At 42.5% G+C, this 22,405-nt stretch overlaps 1 protein-coding gene across 3 annotated transcripts in view; it reads left to right on the plus strand.

Moving 5' to 3' along the window:
* Positions 1-22,405, plus strand: part of AEBP2 (AE binding protein 2) — a 213,341-nt gene that overhangs the window by 145,660 nt on the left and 45,276 nt on the right. The window contains exons 8-9 of one of the 3 annotated variants that reach the window (XM_069228516.1): positions 16,228-16,341; positions 16,594-16,660. In XM_069228516.1, the coding sequence (XP_069084617.1) occupies positions 16,228-16,341; positions 16,594-16,648 (169 nt within the window). In that variant the 3' untranslated portion in view covers positions 16,649-16,660. Of the gene's footprint in view, positions 1-16,227; positions 16,342-16,593; positions 16,688-22,405 lie in introns of all 3 variants that reach the window. The other 2 variants (XM_069228515.1, XM_069228517.1) reach the window with 2 other exon arrangements.

A 22,405-nucleotide genomic window follows, 5' to 3' on the forward strand; every position in this document is an offset into this window, starting at 1 on the left:
AAAAAGACAAAAAAACGAAAACTAGAACCTGCCCTCTACCCACCCGTGTAGCCCACCCCCTAGCTATCTGATAGAGCCATGGAGATGGTGACAGAAAAAGAGCAGACGTCTCTTGTGGCAGCGCGGTACAAACATTATTGTATGGCACACTCATGCTGTTATGCAGCTGTTTCTAAGGAAGGGATCAGTAAAGACTAACTGAAAACTGTATCCTGGGATGTGACCTAACTTTGCAGAAAACTGGCAGGATTTAAGTAACGTCATGAGAGTTGTATAACAGTATCAACGCACTATTTTAGGTAAAACTGCTATAAAATGTGGTAACATAATTGTCAAATAATATTAATATACTAAGGAAGAACAATGAGGAGTCTGGGTTGACCCTGACAGGTATTGTGATGTGAGGGTCTGTAAGTGATTGGGTAAGACTATGAAACGCAGGTGTCATTATGTTATCACAGTCAAATCCTAATAATTAGGACAGATCTCTACCACGATTTTTCTAAGCATACAACATCTTCAATATGGAAATGAGTGATAACATTCAATGTAACATAGACTATGTTTTCCTTTTGATCGACACAAATCTATTAACTATCCGTGTCTTGTTCATTCAGGTTGTCTAAGTAAGATTTTAGTTCAATATGGTCATCGAAGGTTAGGTGTTTCCCGCCTATTGTGATCCTGAATTTCTCTGGCCCTGCAAAAGAAAATTGGATTGTTATGTCTCTCAGTCTATTGCGTAAAGCCAAGAATCCTTTCCTTGTATCAACCGTTGTTTTGGAGTAGTCCTGCGAAATATAAAATTTCCATCCATTCCAGTTGATATGGTTGTTTTTGTGCATGTACAGCAAGATTGATTCATTGTGTTGAAACCGCAGAGGTTTGCAGACTATTGGTTTGCGTTTGGTCAGAGATCTATATTGTGGTTTGAAAGATGGAACCCTGTGTGCTATTTCCAGTTCAAATTTATTGGTAAATTGAAGACCAGTAACCATAGGTAGCCAAGACTCAAGAAAGGAGATGCATTGGTTGGGTGAATCTTCTTTAGTTTCAGAATCTTCCGGGAGGCCAAAAATTCTCAGGTTACCTCGTGCGTTAGTCTTCCAAGTGTGCAATGTTTTTTCTCACGGACGTCGTTTAAGTATGAAATAAGAGAAGTTCCTTGTCCGTTTTAATCCTGGAATCATCCAGGTCGCTGATTCTTTGTTCTGCCTCGGAAATTTTATTATTGATGGTGTAAATATCCACCCTGATGGCAGTCAGCTCAAATTGCATAGAGTCAGTGTTTTATTTTGGTGGATTTGGCTAGGTCGTGCACATCTGATAACTTTTTCAGGATCATGTCCATCCTACTGTTAAGATCGGCCCTGCTTTTAATCGGTGAGTCCGGAAAGGTTAGTTCCACTTTGGAACGTTTAACATGCGTCTTATTGTCTTTTTCAGCCATTTTGAGTGATGTGGTATGCAGGGAGAGGTACACTTGGTGCTCTTGTGTAGCATGGGTAACGTTATAGGATCAGTTGTGAACAAATAGAACGTTTTCTTCATACTTACAACAGTGAAATTGTATATTACTTTTACTCTGTGTATACAGGATTTATGCGTGTGTTGTATTTTGGGTGTCTTTTAAGATCAGGCAGAGTCGGCCTGGTACATGAAGAACTTGCAGATCTGTTCCTGGGCTGAGCGTGAGGTTATTCCTTAATTGTCTCCAGCCGTCCAAACCGAGATAGCGGTGCGAAAAAGGCCTTAGACGACAATTTGTCGTATCATGGGTGCCATTTTAAAGTCAGGCATATGCGCATTAAATTGAATAAATTGTATGGTTGCTGACATTAGATCAAATATCGTTTAAGCACAGTCAATTCTACCATAGTTAGTGCAAATTGTGTGGTCCCAGGGTGGCATTTGTTATATTTCAGGCCGCACCTCACATTGGTTAGGGTCGGAACTGCCATTTTGTGCCGCATGTGAGCATATCAGTGAAAGGAGACAAAAACGTGAATTAAAACAATATGGCTGGATCTGACCTTGTTCAGATTGTAGCGTATGAGGCCAGAAACTTTCCCAGAACTGAATCTAGTGGTTCTCCGCAGAATGCTGTTCTCAATGTGGCTGAAATACTCGATAATATCCCCACATCGCCAGGAGAGACGGAGTCACACACCCATGCGCCTCCTCGTCCAAGCCATGCCCCCTTTACTCTGTATCTTATTAGCAGTAAATCCTGCATTTATGCTGATAATTCTTTGGGTAGAAGTACGGGCCTGCTGTCCTTTCAAGACCATATCTGTTCTGCGTGTATTTATTTTGATGTAAGCACCATTTTTGCAACAAAGGCCACCGTGAGCAGAGGTCGAGTATGCTTTATTTTATTATTGCATGGCTGTTATATGTTATGAAAGCAATAGACAAGAATTAATAAACAAGCATTTGCAATGCAATAGGTCTCGCATTTGCGAGAGTTAGAGCTATTGGCATTGAAAATACCTATTTGGACTTTTTTTAACACACAAATTGGTCATCCCTGCCTTATAATTTGGTAATTTCCTGCCACATAATTCCAGTGCCTGTCATTGCCTGTATCTAACAAAAACCCATGCCTAACTTCGTGCTACACTGCAGACTTCAGTGCTGATATTTCTAGTTGTCATAACAGGTTCCACATCTTTTATGGTACTTACTACCTTTTGATCTCTTTCTGACATCATTTTGGTGCCGTACTATCCTTATCAGCCTTGCTTGAGAAAGTCTGGAGGGCGAAACACTTGTTGGCTGCTATTTTGCTATGGACTTTGTTAGCTTATCTGTGGAATAAATCTACCCTGTGACCAGACTTGGCTGAATATACTAATTGGACTTAAGTTGCCTATCATTCAGTGTGCTCTGGTGTTTTAGTTCTTAAAATTTCCTGCTGTGATTTTTCAGACCAGGCTGTTTACCTTGTGGCAGGGTGTTTTTCACCAGATGTGCACCGGTTTCTTATCATTGCATTTATTATGCTTGCTTAAACCTAGCACACTAGGCTTCAATTGGATGTGCGGTTAAATTGGCATTTCCACCCTTTCTCTTTTACATGTATTTATTGACTTGCCTTTTTCAAAAGAAAGATCTGAAGAAATTGGCCATTGTAGACTTTTTTTATAGGCTGCAAATTACATGTCTTGAGTGTTTCTCCAGGCCTTCTTGAAGAAAGACAAAAATCGAACCTTAAGAACACATATTTTAAATGCTCAGGGATCTCCATATGTCGCAGGGCTATTCAAAGCTTGTGACTTCAGTGAAGATTCCCCTGAGAGAGAACTGGGATTACAGGTAAGAAACCATTCCTAAGTATTCCATTGCCCATGCAACACCACGAGTGGTGCAAGGGTACCAAAATCCAATAATACAGCTAGGTCCTAGTTATATTTTTGGGCCATGATATACTGTGATATCTTTGAAATATACATGGTACATAGCAATGACAGGCCAGTATATAGTTGGGCAGTGGCTGTAATTTTAGACTGGAAAGGCAGGCATATTGTTTTCACTACACTTTGGGTGTGTTCAGTGTTAAGGCCTTGGATATAGGTAAGTAGTAGGTCCCTACCTATTACCATTTTATTAAAGTGGTACTAGGTAGTGAAATGTATATTTTTAAATAGGTTTATGGCCATGTATCACAGTAGTTTCACAGAATTTATTGAAAATGTGCAAAAGTACAGCGATGACCAATGTCATTGTTTAATTGACATCTAACTTAACAAATACATATCCTAATTAACTGCAGTACCCGAAAGCATCATCTCTGCACCATAATGTATAATTCTGCCAAATTACACGTAAATCCGTGCATCCGTTTTTGTACTATGTTAAATACAACAGTCTATGGAAAATGCATTGGTGTAAAAAACTGTTTTGGGACTCATCTTTCAACCCGCTTAATGATTCAGCACAAATATTTACATAAATCTCAAAACGTATAAAATGTTATATAGGCCTGGAAAGTTTTGTGGTAGTTTGTCAAACGGGTGGAAAGTTATTAGGGAGGTAATATCCAAGGAATTCCTTGTTTTCGGAATACTAACTAGAACTATAGATCGGATTAAATGTGATTTCTTTGTTTTATCCGTTGTATTTGTTATGTATTTGCTTATAGGTTTACATAATCATGTGACCATATGTGTCTTTTACTTGTTCATGTAGTGATTCTTAGGCTTTGCATTTGCAGTCTCGTATATTTTATGGGCTTCTTTGCAACTTTTATTAGGATTGTGCTACATATAAAGATCAAAGTGAATGGAAGGCAATCATTGTTATTGTTCTAAAAATTGAGATTTTGTTTCCTAGAACCCAGTTACCATGCCCTCCAAATAAGGTTGTGTGGCTCACTGCTAGAGAATTGTTTCATTTTGTTGCACAAGGGTGCATTAGAAAGTTGTTTTTTGTTTGGCTTGTTGGGACACTTTTATTTTGGGAGCCAGAGAGAACGCAAAGAAAACATATGTAGGCTAAGATGTGTTCTATTTGTTATGTACTTGTTTATAGTTTTCCATTAGAATGTGACCATAATTGGGTCTTTCAGTTGTTCATGTAGTAAATCTGAAACTTTACATATGCAGTCTAGTTAATTCTTTGGGCTTCCAGCCTACTTTTAGTAGTACTGTGCTGCAAGATATCACTAAGTTGAAAAACCTTATAACTTACCATTTACTTACTCTACTTGCCTGCAGTATCCCCACAGAACCATCTGCACCATTTAATAAGTAATACTTCCAAATTTCATTAAAATCCACCTGACAGCTTTTGCGCTATGTGAAATCGAAACATCCATGGAAAATGCATTGGATTTGAAGCCCGTTTTCCTAACCCGCTTTTCTCTTTGCTCCCCTTGGCCAAACCCTGCAAAACTTTGTCTTCTCAAAAAGAAACTAGGGCAGCAGGTCTGCAAAGCTTCAAGCACATTTGTCTAACTAGTGCAAAGTTCACCCTAACTATAATTACTGAGTGTTTACCACAGCATCTAATTATCGATCTAGATATCTACAAATTGATAGCAATAGAGCGATACAGAGAGTTGGAGTGAAAGTTATGGATGGATATAGATATCTAATATTTAATTTGACGTAAGGGCCTCATGGTACTGGGGATCAGGTATGCCCACCCTTCCCCCGTATGTGGGCTTTAATTGTTTTTATCTGATAGAGACTTCTAGTTGCAGATTCCTTACCTTAGAATTTTCCCCCAGGCGTCAGACTGGATCTGGAGATTTTTCTTCGAGCAATACCCTTGCCCTGTCGGTAGGTGGCGTCATGGTCGCCGTGATGATGTCGGGAGTAGTACATAGACACCGCCCTCGTGCAGGGACGTCAGTTCCTTTCTTTCTGCGCCACGCGCTGATCCGGAGAGAGCCACCCTGGCTATTTTTGGGCCAAATTCAACCCTTTTGTCAAAGGTTTTTGTGTATGACTTTGGTGCCTCGAGATGTCCCTGAAGACCGGCTGGGCCTCATGGCCTCATGTATCCTGCTAGTAGCACATGCCAGATGGCATATGCAGGCTCTTTAGTGGGACATGAAGGTCCAGTGGGCGCAGCATCAGGGAAATCTCTCAGATATGGTCCAGATCTCGGAGGGGTTCAAGCCTTGTGAGGGCTGCCATCGGACGATGTCAATGCCGGATTCTCATCGCGTTTGTCTGTGGTGTCTCGAACGTGAGCACGGCCCGAAGTCGTGCTCCGAGTGTCTGGCCATGCACTCGAAAGCTTTGAGGGAGCGGTCCCTAAAGCTAATGGCGGCCCAGCACTCAACTTTGCGTAGATCCCGGTCTCGCTCGAGAGGAAGATCTTGAGATGGGTCGCTGAGTCGTCACCACTCGTCTTCTTCGAAGTCCTCGGGTCAAGGTAAGAAGAAGAAGTCGTCGAAGAAGTCCCAACGCTCTCCGACTTTACCCCGTCGCTCAGCCGACGCGGGACGAGTGTCCATGCACTAGGCCTCCGTCCTCGGAGCCTGCGTCTGGGTCGACTCCGCGCTTCCCCGAGTTTTGCCGGAGCCGGAGCAACCCCCGCCCTACTGAAGGAGTCCATGCGCTTCATCTTTGGGCGGGCCGACCCTAATACGGTGCCTTCGGGCCCAAGGGGTTCGGCTGAGCGGCCTTCGGGTTCCGCGCTGGCGGCTTGGGTACCGAGGTCACCTCCGGATCCGTGCGCGGATCCTCACTGACGCCGGTTGCACCTTCAAGACCTTCCCCGGCGTCGGTTCGAATGTCGACGCTCCAGACTTCGGTAATGACCACTATTGACGTCGACCCCATTCTTATCCCGACGACTCCGAGTCGGAGTGGCTTCGGCCGATGCCGCCATTGGCTTCGGTGGGCCCTATTCGCCCAAGGTCGGATTCGGACCCTTTTTCCTATGAGTACGAATAGGGGGAGGAATTGGAGGGGTCCCTGGACCCTTATGAATACCAGGATGACCCTGCTATGGACTGGGCACAGGATTTGGGCGAAGCCAGTGTTCTGGATACTTCTCCTGACGCTGGCATGCTGTCTCCTCCTACCGTGGCTACGGCGGAAGGAGCTACTTACACTATGGTGGTCAATAGGGCAGCTGAGGTCCTTGGCCTTGAGCTACCTACTGTGGAAGTCGGGTCTAATCTCCTGGCAGAGGTGCTTCAGCCTTGGGCTTCTACTTCAGAACCCCTTCTCCCATTCAATGAGGCCCTCATTGATTTCCTACCCATTGATGGGTACGTGGTCCAAACCCAACACAGGGGCTCCTGTGAACAGGACTATCGCTCGCCGCCATCGGCCCATGCCAAACAACCCTAAATTCCTGTCCTAACACCCTACGCCTGAGAGTCTTGTAATCCAGGCTTCCTCTTCTTCTGGCGTGTTCCCTTCCGCACCTCCGGATAGGGAATCCAAAAGGCTGGAACAATTTGGCAAGAAGTTGTTTTCTTCCTCCAGCCTCACACTGCGGTCTGTGAACACCACATGTCTTTTGGGCCACTATACCCACACCCTGGGGGATATGGTTGCGCAGTTCTTGCCGCAGATACCAGAGGAGGCCCTTGCTATCATCTCCCAAGCAGTGAAAGATGGGAGAGATGCGGCAAAGTTCACTATCCGTTGTGGGCTTGATACGACCGACTCTCTGGGCAGATTGGTTGCGACGACAGTGGCCTTACGATGCCACGCCTGGTTACGCACTTCTGGCTTCTCGGGGGATGTCAAGCAGTCACTCATGGACATGCCCTTTGATGGCACCCGTCTCTTCGGAAACAAAGCAGACTCGGCCTTGGAGAGATTCAAGGATTCCCGGGCTACGGCTTGGTCCCTTGGTCTTTCCTCTGCCACACGCCCACCACAGTCTGCTTGTCGTCCCTTTTGTGGACACAGAAGGGGCGCCCTATCGAATTCTCTACCCAGCCACTGTGCCACACGCGCTGGACAGCCTATGCGTGGCTGTGGACGCATAATCCCACATGGCCGTTGTACAGGGAACGAGAGGTCTGTCCAGTCCACCTCTATCCCTGCTGCAGCCTCCAAACCCTCCTAGTCCGTCCCCTCACTCCCACCCAGTTGGTGGCAGAATCCGCCATCACCTGCACCACTGGGAACATATCACCACAGACTGGTGGGTTTTGCAGATCATTCGGAAGGGCTTCTCCCTCCCTCTCGAATCTGCACAACCACACATGCCACCATCCTTCCATCATCTTCCGGAGGATCATTTGGTGCTTCTCCGGCAGGAAGTCACGGCTCTCTTGGCCAAGGGAGATATAGAAAGGGTCCCTGTGCCAGAAGTAGGTCGTGGTTGTTATTCCAGCTTCTTTCTGATCCCAAAGAAGGACAAGGGCTTACGTCCTATCCTAAATCTTCGGGACCTCAACTACTTCCTCAAGAAGGAGAAATTCAAAATGCTCACCCTGGCTCAGGTTCTGTCTGCCTTGGACCCAGGAGACTGGATGGTAGCAATGGACTTGCAGGATGCTTATTTCCACATCCCCATCTTGCCTCCCCACAGACGTTACCTACAATTCGTGATAGGTCACAAGCACTTTCAGTTTACTGTGCTCCCTTTCGGCCTTACCAGCGCCCCTCGGGTGTTAACGAAAGTGATGGCAGTGGTTGCAGTTCATCTGCGTAGGTTAGGGGTCTCAGTCTTCCCCTACCTAGATGACTGGCTGTTGAAGGCGCCTTCGCCCCAGACAGTTGTCTCCCACCTTCAGACTATGGGGAACCTCCTGCACCAGCTAGGATTCACTATAAATGTGGCGAAGTCACACCTGACTCCCTCTCAGACGCTCTCTTTCATTGGAGCTGTTCTGGACACAGCACATACGTGGGCATCCCTGCACACGTTTGCTAAGCATTACTGCCTGGATAGTCAGGTCCGTCGAGACGGCTACTTTGGTCGTTCGGTCCTGCAGGACTTTCTAGTATGATCTTGGTTTGCAGCCCACCACTGAGGATGGCATTGCTTGGGTATCTATTCTAAGGTAAGGAATCTGCAACTAGATGTCTCTATCAGATGTACAAGTTACTTACCTTCGGTAACAAAATATCTGGTATAGACATATTCTGGTTGCAGATTCCTTACTGCCCACCCATCCTCCCCGCTTGCGAACTGATTTCTAGGGACAGAGATTCCCTCTTTCAGGTCCTTAGCTCTGGTGCACCAATCTCAGAGTTCTTAGCGGCTCTGCGCTCTGGCGTGGAAAGTCGTTAAAAGAAACTGACGTCACTGCGCGAGGGCGGCGTCTATATACTACTCCCGACGTCATCACGGAGACTACGATGCCTGTGGAGTCGATCGACGCCACCTACCGACGCACAATGTTATTGCTCGAAGAAAAATCTCTGGATCCAGTCTGACGCCTGGGGGAAAATTCTAAGGTAAGGAATCTGCAACTAGAGTATGTCTCTACCAGATATTTCGTTACCGAAGGTAAGTAACTTGTACTTCAGGACTAGTGAACCGAGTCCTCTGATGGTTGCCACAACATATTCTCCATGTTGTGGTCAGCCAATTAGGATCTACCAGTCAGCTTTGAATTGACCAATCAGGGCATACCTAAACAACCATGCTGTCTAACATTTTATCAGTGTTAGCTCTTTCATTACCACCCTGAATGCTACTTGAAAGCAACTGAACAATTTTATGCTAAAAAACAAAAATCACAATATCTAGTAAAGCTGTAAAGTTTTGACAAATTTGGTATATTTCATTTCAGCCTTTTTTCCTGTATTGAGAGCACATTTTCCTATGGGAATGAAAATTGGAAATCACACTTTTGAGGCTTCCCTCTTTTTAGATCTTTCTTACCAGCACACATGCACTGTTGCTGCAAGGGGTGTTGTACACAATAAAGGGCTTGGAGCCCCACCCATTACTTAACATTTACTGTCTAAATTATCATTCTTTTTAGCTGCCTCCTAATTGGACACTGTATGATTTACATCACATTTTTTCTATTTCTCCAGAGAATGGACTGAGTACTAATTGATTTCATTTGGTTAGTGTCCTTCCGCTGCTCACACTGTGATTTGAAATACTTGTTTCCCATTTTCTGTCCATCATTTTCACTTCCATCCTAAAACTTTGGGCGTTTGTTGTTAAACTCAAATTGTTTTGGAATTTGAAGCTTCGTTTTACAGCACCAAATAATTGGAACAAAATTTTAAAGCAGCCTGTGTGACTGCATCTGTTTGTAGTGTGCATCTCTTCTCTGTGCATGCAAAGTGTATGTCTCTTTGAAGAGTACACTAGTCTGAAACTAGACTCCCATAGGCTTTCCAGACAAGCACATCCTGGCTGCTACTAAGTAAAATAAACATTTTCAACACATCTGTTCCTTTTCAATCACAAATTATGTGCCTTTTGGAGGTGTTTCAGTTTTGGGCAGCACTGCAGTTAATCCTTTCTTCTTAAAACCTGTGTCCTCAGTCTCATATGTATTCCACCTCTTCTGCGTATACAAAGCATGTGTCTGTTTAAAGCATTTCACTTTTGTGCCTAAAACAACTACTCCATTTCTCCTTTAAACCTGTGTCTAAGTCCTCATTCTCATATGTATTCCACCAAAAGCACTTTCAAGCTCCCTATATTCATATGCACTTAGGTGCAAGAGATGTAGCCTAACAGCCACAGCTACACTCCAACCTTCTCCAGTCTACCCCACTCCAATCTACCCCATCCCACTCTAATTTACTGCAGTCCACCCCATTTCACTCTAGTCTACCACAATTCATTCTTATCTACTCCTCTCCTCTTCCCCACACCACCCAACTCGGCTCCAGTCTACCCCATTGCACCCCAATCTACTCCACTCAACTCTTCCCCAGTCTACCCTACCTCACTTCAGTCTACGCCACTCCAGTCCACCCTTTGTACCTCATTCAACTCAGCTACCTCTCTCCTCTCCAATTTACCATGCCCAAATCTACCCTAATCCACCCCACTCCATTCCAATCTATCCCAGTTTTCACCTCCTCCAGTCTACCTGAGTCTACCCCACCCCAATCTACTCCACTCCAATCACACTCTTCCTCATTCTCCACTCCAATGTACACCACTCCAATGTACTCCACTATACTCAGATGTACTCCACTCCAACCTAGCTCACTCCACCCTACCCATTCCACTCCATTCTACCACACTGCACCCCAATCTTACCCACTCCATCCAAATCTGTCCCACTCCACCCTACCACGGTTTACCCCACACCGCTCCACTCTACTCCACTCAACCTCATTCTGCTTACTCCAGTGTACCTCATTCCACTCCAGTCCATTGCACTTCCTTCCAGTCTACCCCACACCAGTCTAATCCACCACAAAGTACCAGTCTTCTCTGCTGCACCTCAAATCTATCCCACTCCATTCTAATCTACTCAACTTTACCCGACTCCCAAAATCTGCACCACTGTGCTTCAATCTAACCCACTCCAGTCTACTCCACCCTACCTCATCTACCCTACTCCAGTCCACCACAATCTACCCCACTCCAGTTTACCTTACTCTACCCATTCCATTTTACCCTAATCTACCCTCTCTAGTCTACATTACTCCAGTCTACTCCAGTCCATGGTACCCCATCCCATTCGATTCCACTACGTATTATCCATGCTCGACAGCAGCTGCACGTGTGTACAACATGTTTATATTAAAACACACTTCCTGCTGAGCTGAGACATCTCCCTAGAGCAACACATGGGCAAAATACAGTGTGGGTAGAGACTGCTGTCTCTGCTTATAACCTTTCTTTGTGAAAATGATTGTTATTAGTAGAGTGTAAAATGGAATATTCTCTCTGTTGACAACTGTCCTTACATTCAAATGTGCACAGTGGTTGTACAAGGACACACCTCTCTCTGACATCTCATCAGGGTGACAGATATGTGTACTGCGGTGTACACAGAGCCAGAGCTCTGCACTGAAACTTCTCTCCAAAGTGACAATGTATACTAAGATGTGCAAAAGAACTGCCCTCTCCGCCAGCAGAGAGCAGTGTGTAGTCTTCTATGACAATGCATCCGCTTCTGTACCAAAGCCTGCCTCTTGTATAAAAATCTTTATTCTACATTGGGAAGAAGAACAAAATTCTCTATAGTGCCTTATGCATATGTATACATGCAGGAGAACAGTTAGTTATTGAGGAATGAAATGCCACTTTAAGTCAACACTATAATATTGTATTATTTTTCAAATCTTAAGAGCTATTAAGGGAAGATATCAGTAATAACTTCAAACATTTTGTTTAAAAAAAAAAAACAATAACATTAATAAAACCACATTTGCTGATTTGTAAAATATACAAAAAGGAGTTCAGCAGGGGCAGCAAGAACAATCAATGCAGCATGAGTACAACAGAATGTGGTGACATTTGAGGGCTATGCACCCTCAACACCTTACTCGGGCTGAGTTAGCCCAAACTGCAAGCTTGGTAACTCCTCAGGGGCATCCACATCTTTTGAACCTGGTGACACTGTATCTGACCAGGTACTCAATGCTCAAGCAGATAACAACCCTCCTTATATAAATAAAGCACTTTTTGCTGCTTAAGCAGATCATTTTGTCATCAAACACAAGTACAGTAGAGCTACACAGAAGAAGCTACTACAAGGGTATAAATGTCACAATTCTTTTTTTTTTTTTTACTTTTTACACAGTTGCTGTTCCACCTTTCTTCCAAAGTACATAATTTTTTTGTTTTACTCCTCCATATGTTGTGTAACATACTAAATTCATGTTCCTTTCTGTATTTTTTTATCCACTTGTAAGTTGTAACATGCCTTCAAAGTGGTTCTATTAACAGTTTGTAAGGTTACACATTCCTCTTTACACACCTTTCCTAGCGTTGAGCACAGTGTTTCACTCTAGAAAAGGCAATATCTTCACTCAGTCATCTCATTGGGATACGATATGTGCACAATAAGGTTAATAAAAACCCTTGGCCATGTATTTAAAAGATTACAGATGCTTTGTTTCATAATTTTTAAAACACTGACTCTTTTTACTTCCAACTAGATACAGATTGAACATTTCGTTTTTTTAACACAACATCCCATACGTGGCGATATCTCTCCACATTCTGAAGTCTACCTCTCAAAACCTATATTAATAAACATGCACCTCTACAAACAGCTTTTTACTCACTTAACCTTGTATAGAACACATTTACCCACAATACTGCTGCTACTGTTGCTCAGTTCCAAATTCAGTCACTTGTGCTGAGCACAACTCCAACAGGCTCCTTTCTCCCCCAAATCACCAAGAACAATCTGAGCTATCCCTGGTTCTGTTCCCAGTCACATTACACCATTTCTTCAACCATGCAATAAGAATGGAAACTATTGGTTGAGCCATGATAGACATCTTGGCCCTTTTTTTGTACTCCCACACCCCCAACATCTTGCAAGGCTCTTGAAGGATTGTAAAACACCTCCTGGCAAGAGACTCACAAGATTGTAAAATACCTTGTAGCAGGCTCAGTAATTTCCCCATGGGTTTCACAAGTCTCTCACAAGATTGCACCTTTCCATGCAGCAAGCTTTTCTCCCTGAAGCTTGTGATCTACTCTTGCAAGAGTCTTGCCAATCGTGACAGAATTTTAAGGAAATAGTAGTATATAGGATGGAGTGTCCTCTCCACTGAGAAAGGTATGTGTAGTAGGGTGTTAGGAGAGTCTGACCTCTCCACACAGACCTCTGTCTCAGATGACACATGTAGGTAGAAGTGTTTATGGAGGGACTAGCCTCTCCAGTGAGAGACCCCTCTCTTGGATGATGAGTGTGCCTAGTAGGGCATTAGAGAAGACTGGCCTCTTTGCTCAGACCTCTCTCTTATATGAAAGGTGTGAGTAGTAGGGTGTCTGCATGGACTGCCGTCTCCTTCCAGACCTCTCTTTCAGATGACGAGTGTGTGTATTTGGCTGTGTGGAGAAAGACTGGCCTCTCCAGTGAGACCTCTATCTCAGATGATGGCTGTGCATAGTAGGGCATGCACATGGCTCTCCTGTCAGATCTCTCTCTGATGACAGGTGTGCACATTAGGCTGTGCTCATTGAGTGGTCTTTCCTGTCACAACTCTGCCTCAGATGACAGGTGTACATAGTAGTGTGTGTAGGGAGACCAAGCGTTCTTCTGAGACCTGTCTCTTGGATGACAGGTGTGCATAGTATGCTCTGTTCAGGGACTGTCTTTCCTGCTAACACACCTCTCTCAGATAAAGGATGTGAATAGTAGGGTGTGGGAAGAGACTGTACCCTAGTCACAACTCTAACAAAGCTGATGAGCATAAATAATACAAACAGCATTCCAGTAATACAACTTCCTATAGTAGCAAGTGTACTTACTACAGTGCATTCACAGATCACCTACTCCTTTCTACTGTTCATGTCTACTCACAGACCCACTCGGACACTCGTGCATCCACTCACAGATATACGCAACCACTTGGCCACTCAGAGACTGATAATCACATTCACTCATACTCTCAGGCATGTACCCATTTACAGTCCCACTCACACTCATGTACCCCCTCACATTGTCAGACACTCATGCACCCAGTCACCGACCCACTCAGACACTCACTCACAGACCTCCTCAGGCTTGCCTGCACCCAACCCAGACCAGCTCACACATATGCACCCACTTACCCACTCACTCATACACAGACCTTATTCATCCTTTTACAGACCCACTTAGACATTGACACGTCCACGCACAGACCCACTCAGAGACTTGTGCATCCACTCCCACTAATTCAATCAGCTACTCACCCACTGTAATGCACAGTCACTTAAGTATTTGTGAATTTTCAATTTCCTGGTGTAAATTGAGTGTTTTTGTTTTGTGTACTTGTAATATTTTTGCAAATTCAGAAAGTATTACAAAATTAGATTCTGAAATGAGACAGTTTTTGTGAAATAGAATGGCTCTGAGAAAAACCTTTGTGTTTGTGTGTGGATGATAACTACACATTAAACAGGATGTAGTGTTTCACGTTAAGAAACATCCTGTTAACTTTCCCTGTGAAGTGAACTCCATCACTTCTATAGAGTACATCCATGTCAAAGCGCAAGTTGTCGTAGATAGAGCCCATGCTCTGGCCTCTGAAGAATGCAGAAACAGTTTTATTAACACGTTTCCTGGCTTTGTCTGTGTGTGGACAGAATTCACTTGTCTGCTTCTATTTCTGCCTTTGGTATATGTTGGTGAACACCAAGACAGTGTGAGGGGAAAAGTACCATTAATTGAGCAAAGGTATCCCCTTTTAGGATTTCCAGACCTACCCCACTAAGTTTGCCCAGGTCATTGCCACCTAGTACCAAACATACACAAGTCAGTATTTCCAATGCAGGAATTATTATTCAATACTATGACTCTCTGATAACAGACACATACCTCTGCAGTGCATTATCTAATAGATGGACACTATAGTTAGAAAATATGATTTTAAAAAAATGTACCAATTCACTGAATAAAACAAAGGTTACAGGAATGTTATAGTTGGGCTCAGATTTCACTTGTACAAAAGCATCAAGTCAGCAGTTATAGTTACCACACCTAACTATACCTTATTCCCCTCTAATGTACTGCTTATGACCTCACAGATTACATCACTGATGACATCTGATTACATCCAGATAACTACTCACACCCCCACCAACACCCTGTGCAACCTATCATACACCCACTCACACACCCACACAGCTACTCACAAACCCATTCGCGGACCCATACAAGTACTCACACACCCAGTCACTCATGCTTACATGCACTCACACACCCGTTCACTCACTCATACAGCCACTCACTCAGCCATAGAATTACACACATACCTACTTATAAACCCATAGAGCCACTCACACCACACACTCATCCATTCTGCCAACCATACCCTCACTTAGTTTGTTATGCAGCCACTGACAGAGCCGCTGACTCACCCATACACCCATCCACGGATACAACCACTCAAATTCCCAGTCATAAAGACACTGAGTGTCCAAGACATAGACATTCAGCCACTTGGACACTGAGTCACTCACCCATTCATAGCTGGGTGCAAGTTATATTTCCCTTAGGGCATGAGTTATTGTTACTTGAGGTAACTCTAACTGTAATTTGTGAATTTCTATGGTTTTGTACGTTTAAAATGTGCGCCTAACTATAATGTCCTTGTAACCTTTGTTTTTTTTTTAAGTGAATATGTGTGTGTATATATAGAATATATATATTTTCCCCAAACAAAATAAAGTTAAATGCAGCACTCCAAGAAGTCCAGTATTCCTGTTTAATAAATCAAACAAATCAGAAAGACACAAACATCCATCACCCGACGTGTTTCAACCTACAAAGTCTTGATCACGGTTGAGTGCATTTTCTTTTTCAAATATATATACTATCCCAGCAAAAGCCTTTGTGCAGCATTATGGGATATTTAGTTCAAACACGACGATATAATAAAATTAAAAGGTGCTACAAGACAAAACCCCAAGTATATACCACGTAGTTGACAAATATCACAGTTTTAAATACATTTAAAGGTCTGGTGTTGATAGGGATCATAAATTAGTTATGCATTCTATACATTTTGAAAATAACTCATTTCATTGGAATGACATTGTTCAGCATGGTACATTGACATTCTATACCCATATGTCTGAACATTTTGTTTGAGGCTTCTGCACATTAGACTCAAACTCAAGTGCACTTTTTTTTCCTCTTTTGTGTCTTAGATTACCTGACGTATGGGTAAACGAAAATGAACGACATCAATTGAAAACAAAGGTCGTGCATTTATCTCAACTGCCAAAGGACACAGCACTGCTTCTAGACCCAAATATATACAGGTAATATTTGTATTTGGAATCAGTTTTCAGTGCAGTATAAAGCCTTTTACTGCTCTGCTGGCAAGTTTTCGTGGCTCGTGTCTGACACCTGCTAAGTATTGGAATTCCATAGTTCTTTCAAGAAGGTGCAGTCTGGGTCTTTGTTTGTTTTTGTAAACGCTCTTCATCCAAATCGGTGTACTCTAGATGCATTAAAATAGGCAACGCTGTTATTCACGAAGTGTTATTTTGCTTTTTATGCTTGGTGTACAGAACTTCTAGTAAGAGAAGTCCATACCGTGGGACCCCGAAAGATCACTTCTGTTAGGATCATACACTGGTTTGTATACCATCTTTTTAAAACCAGGTTTGTAATGCTCCTCGTTTTTTTGTCTTTTGTAGACATTAAAGTATTTGAAGCATGCAGCTCTTTGAAAATTAATTATTCCATGTCTGACTTGGTGGAGGGGAGTATGTTCGTTGTTAACAGTTTTGAATAGTTTCAATCACTTTGAAAGAAATATATTTTTAATAAATTATCTGTATCTAATTACCTTTTGTTGGGCATGTGAGTTAAATGAAGGCAATCTGGTTTTACTGTGTTTTTGCCATTTAATAATTCTAACTGAATTACATTAATTTGTTGGTAAACCTGGAAACTTTACAACGAGTCTGTTTTGAAACCACAAGTGCGAGACAATTCTTGTAGTTCTCCTTTAGTTTGCATTTGTGATTGTAAATATTTAAGGTAAATAAAGGTTTTTGCACCCACGTCATAGGAGAAATGTCAAAGCTTATTCCAAACAGTGAAAGGGGACTTCTGGAGGTGGAAATTCGAGGGTCTGTGATTAAAAACTGGTTGGAAAGATTCACATGTTCTGTTAGTGATTTCCGCAACTTTTCTCCATTCTATCTGTTCTTTAAAATGTTCAGAGTTTTTTTTCAAGCAGCAGATTTATGCATAATTGCGATCTTCTATACATTTGTGAAATTTAAGGGTTTTCAGGAAACTGGTATTTAGGGACACAATAATTGTGTACGTAGAAAAATTAATTTATTGACATAGTACTCTGCGTTATGATGCTTCCAGGAACGTAAACCACCTCAGTGAAACCGTGTTCTTCATTAACCCATTAAGTAAATGATTTAGCTATTAATGAACGAGTCGAATTAGATATTACGTCAATACCAATGTATTTACTTTGTTCAATACCTATAAAAATAACTTCAGAAATTAGAAGATTTTCTCTCCAAACAAACTTGCTCTCCTCCTTTACAACCCCCTTTTACCTGCAGCATCTACTGAAAACCCTTCATATTAATTATTTTTCCCTTGTTCATCTGTGTGAGTCAGAGCTTGCTTTTGTTACACGTAAGGGCTTCATATGTTGGGCCACAGTTGTACCTACAGACTTGGAAAATTATCTATTGCATCCTGTACAAACTTAAAGTTGAGTTTAGGTCCACCCATTGTTAATGATGGGTTGACGTTCTTGCCTTTATCAGTTGCCTGCTCATGATCTGATGGTTTTTCTCCCCCATTCTTCTGTTTGTTCTGCCTGTAAAGCATTTTGGTCTCACTATATTTTGGATGAGTAGTAGCCTTCTTGCATGCTTGCAAAATCTTTTGTTAGTTAAAAAAAAAAAAAAAATTACAATCTTTAAAAGGGGCTTGAAACCAGCCCATTACTTACCTGAACTTACTATTGGCTTACTCCAACATCACTGTGATTTGCCTGCTTCGGATTGGCCAGCATGTCGTCTTCATGTCAATTCCTGTTGTCTTCGTCTTCTTCGCTGATCTTTCCGTCAAGGTTCCTGTGGACCTATTACTCCTTCTGGTCACTTCCTATTGGACACTGGCAAGTGTCCTTCCAGCTGGCTGCGACGCCGAAGGTACATCTTTTTATTCCCTGCATGCTGTCTTCTTCTCTGACGTCTTTCTTCGCTGCTGTCTTCTGTAATATTTGTTCATTGCTGTCGTCTTTATCCTTCCATCATACTGTCTTATTACTTTGCTGGCGTCTTCTTTCTTTGATGCTTTCTACTCGGTCTTCTTTCTTTGTTGCCGTCCAACTTCATTTTTTCTGCATACCATCGCTGTCTTCTTTACCACCTGCTGACTTCTCAAGTCTGCACTCTTCTCACATATTTTGTCTTCTCACGTATTTTGCCTTCTCATGCCTTCTGTCCTCTCTCTTCTACCCTATCCTCTCTTCTACCCTATCCTCTCTTCTACGTATCATCTCTTCTTCTCTATTCTCTCTTCTCTATTCTCTTCTAGCGTATTCTCCCTTCTACCGTCTTCTCTCGTCTAGCGTCTTCTGTCTTCTTGCCTCTTGGGTCTTCTTCCTCCTTCGGTCTTCTTCCGCTGTCTCCTGTCTTCCTTCTTCTTACACGCATGCCTATACGTATCACCTTTGTCTTTTTGCCATGTAGCTGGCTTACAAATATTATAAAAATGTTACAATGTATGTTTTTACTTTACTAAAACAAACATTATGATAACATTTCTCTAATATGTGTATGCCAGTTTCATAGAAAATAAAGATAAAGGCGAAGCTTGTTGGCTTTGCCAATGCTTGATTATTATTATTATTTTTTGGTGAAGGCTTAGCCACATCACCCCTATAGAGCAGCTTACATTTGCTCCTTGTGTACTCCCCCATCTCATTCACCCTTGTTCTCCATTATTGCTAGGGCTCAGTATCTGCGCACTGGTGCCGGACTGCTGACTTTGGTTTCACTTTCTTCTTCCCCCATTAGCTATGTTTGCATACTTTTTTTTTTTTGTTACATTTTTTCAAAAGCCTCACAGCTGTGCAATGCTTCTTGGCCATTTCGCTTGCCACATGTGGTGTGGCATCTTGCACATTCTTTATGGCCACCATATGTGCTCATGCATGTGTGGTAATCATCTTTGAGTGTTTTTTATTTCGGTTTAACATGACTGCTACAACTGTATGTACATACACAGAGACAATATGGGGTTTAAAAAAAAAAGCATAGACAAAGCCAATGGGTTTCATTTGCAAACATTTTGGCGTTGCCAGTGCTGGTTTAATTATTTGTTTGCCATGCTTTGCTTTTTCACTCTTGACTATCCTCTTCTACTAGGATAGCTTGTACTGTCAGTGTGTTTTTGAGTTATGTGTGCAGTTGCACCAGGAGATGCATCCGCTGACCTAACTACTGTATCTCTTGTTTGGTGGACAGTCATCCCGTCTGTGCCAGTGTTGTGTGTGTGTGCTCCCATCAGTATGAGTGCAAAAAGAACAAGTGATGAACGGCATACTGAACAATGTCAAACATTCACTCCAATACAGAAATTTGGCCCTAAATCTATTGTTTTGTTGCTACCCATGCCATTCCAGTTTGGACCCAGCCATATGCAAATCAGTCTTGACCCTATCGATCATAGAGACACATTTAATACACAAATGTGCTTAATATTATCTCTTGTGTATTCACAGTTCAACATATGATGAAAAATTAAAATTCCTAGTGCAATATGACCTTTCTTCTGCTATTTACAGATTGAATATATTTTGGATGGTTTAATTCTCAGCGGTTTTTCCTGTATACGTTTGCAACCCTTAAGTGACTTATTTCTCAGTGTTGTCTCTGGGGAGTTAGGCAAGGAAATGGAATTGATAATCAGCCTCCAGCTTTGTCCCTCTTTCTTCTTTATTGGAGCTCCACTAACATCCTGGTCTCGTGCCCTAAAGTAGTTGCTAAATTGCACCGCTAACACAACTATTGTTAGGTCACAGCAACTGACATTTGGAAGAGCCAGCAGACTACAAATGAATCATGCAAAGAGCACCACACAGTTTCAAGTCTTCTTTCCACTTTCTCCAGTGGAGCTACCCCCACATGACTGTTGGAGTATCAGCCTTTTCTAATGATCCTGGAAATGTTGCTTATGGACACAGAAGGCTGCCCAAATGATCCCTGACTAACTTAATAACATTTTTGACCTCCATCTGGGCAACCTTCTGGTTGTAGAGTTTTTTCTCTAAAGAAAATGTATGCTAGCTGTACAGAGATCCTTCAGAATCTCTAATTCTGAAACCCTGTACCATCTGCAGGATTCATGCACTCTTGGAATTGAACCCTTGCCAGTTGTGAAGAATCACTGTCAACCACCTCCGAATCTTATATTTGAAGGATCATATGTAAAGGAACTGTGCCTGCCATTTTATTCCTTTATGTTCTGCATATACTTTATGTATTGCTTTTTCTTTCAAATAAAATAAATTCTGTCGACATAAGTGTTCATTGATAATGGCACAAATCATGTGGCACTGAAGCTTTGGGGCGGGCAGGTGGGTCGAGGGCTACAGGCCTCAAAACTCTATACAAGATACCACCTAAGATAATAGAAATGAAGCTGGAGCGATGCCATTCTTTGTCAGGCATTGCCGTAAGAAGTGCATTCAAAGGGCCAACAATTTTTGGGATTAATAGTCTGTCACCAGATCTTCCTGCTCTATGGCACTGTGGTCGAAAGAACTTGATGTTTGATATCTACTTTTCCGCACCAGGTCGGGACATGGCGGGCCATCCTTCAACCTACTTTCCGGGTTTTTATATACATCTTAAGTGGCCTCCAGATCTTTTCAAATTTAGGTATTTTGCCAATAAGTAGCAGTCAAGTTTTTTCATTGCATTGCATTGATATGCCAAATTCTCATCCATCATTTAGGCCACGTTGTGGTGCTGTTGTCTGTTTCCCATAACGTGCCTGCCAATAGGAACTGTGTGATTTGAAGACCCATAGGGGGATACTAAGGGCATATATTATCCTCTCCCGAATGGTTTAAGGATCTAATGGGAGGGTAATTCTTTTAATATCTTTGATTAAGTTCAGCAGGAATGCCCAATGTGACTGAGCCAAAGGTCAGAAACACCAATGTTGACGAAACACTTGTCGACTGTTTCCTTACAATCATGAAAACTTTATTGGCTTTCAAACAACTTACCTAGTGTGTTTTACTGGATCAGGGGACTTGTTTCCTGAGACACCACAGAGGAATAAATGGATTTCACTACGATCCTGCGATGTGCCGTGGTTTTTCTTCTTTTCACCAACCATGTAGCACTGTTCCATGTTGTTGACAGGCACATCAGAGGTATCGATTATGACCTGTGGGCTAACAGGAGTAAAATACCATTGGATAAGGACCTTAAATGCACCTTGTTTGTATTTTGTTCAAATATAAATCATTTCAGCCCTTGCCCATATTGTCCCTTATGCTCCTACATTTATTTCATTTGCCAGTTCCTCTTCTTATTTACTCATATAGGCATGTCGCACAGACCCGGCGTTCAAGTTCCAGGGCCTCTAACTCAAGGGCTGATTAAATAGTGTTTTAAAACAATTACCTTGCTCCCCCTTCAATTTGCCGTCTGATGATTGAAGCGCCTCTTATCAACTTAAACCTATCATTTCTGTGTAATGGTAAGGAAGCTCAGCATTCCTCCAATGACTGTAGCCTGTCTTTGTCAAAGAAATAATAAAGCCTTCTTGCTCCTGTTCCCTCTGAGACTAAGAAGTAAATGTTGTTTTGGCCAGGTGGGAAGTCTGGCTTGTGAGACAGCAGAGGAGGTAAGCATTTGTGCACAAGTCAAGCTTCCCCAGTATTTTAGGAATGTGTACATAGGGTAGGAAAGGAGTTCCTAGGTGGTCTTTGGCGTGGTTGAAGCCAAAGTATGTTCTGTAGTGGTATGGGTGAAATTGTTCTCTCTGATTGGAGCCAAGGATTTGGTTTTTGTGGCTGCATCTGTTCAACCTCCTGGCTGCTCTGAAGAGCTTGTACGTATCTAGATTTGTCAGATATCCTAGCCATCCTCCGTTCTGCCTCTTCTAAACAGTCAGTTTTGCACCCATCAGGGTCTTGCCCTCCAAAGTGAAGTGCAGAAGCAGTTTGGAGGTATTTTATGGACTTGTTGACGTATATTTAGCTAAAACGTTAGTACCACATCTAGGAGTCGTGGAAGAAATGTATTTGAATGTTGTTAATCCTTGCTATCTATGACAGATCAATTTTTCCATATTGGTATCGATCTTAAAAAATAAAAA

This window comes from Pleurodeles waltl, chromosome 4_1 (assembly GCF_031143425.1).
Source record: "Pleurodeles waltl isolate 20211129_DDA chromosome 4_1, aPleWal1.hap1.20221129, whole genome shotgun sequence".
NCBI lineage: Eukaryota > Metazoa > Chordata > Amphibia > Caudata > Salamandridae > Pleurodeles > Pleurodeles waltl.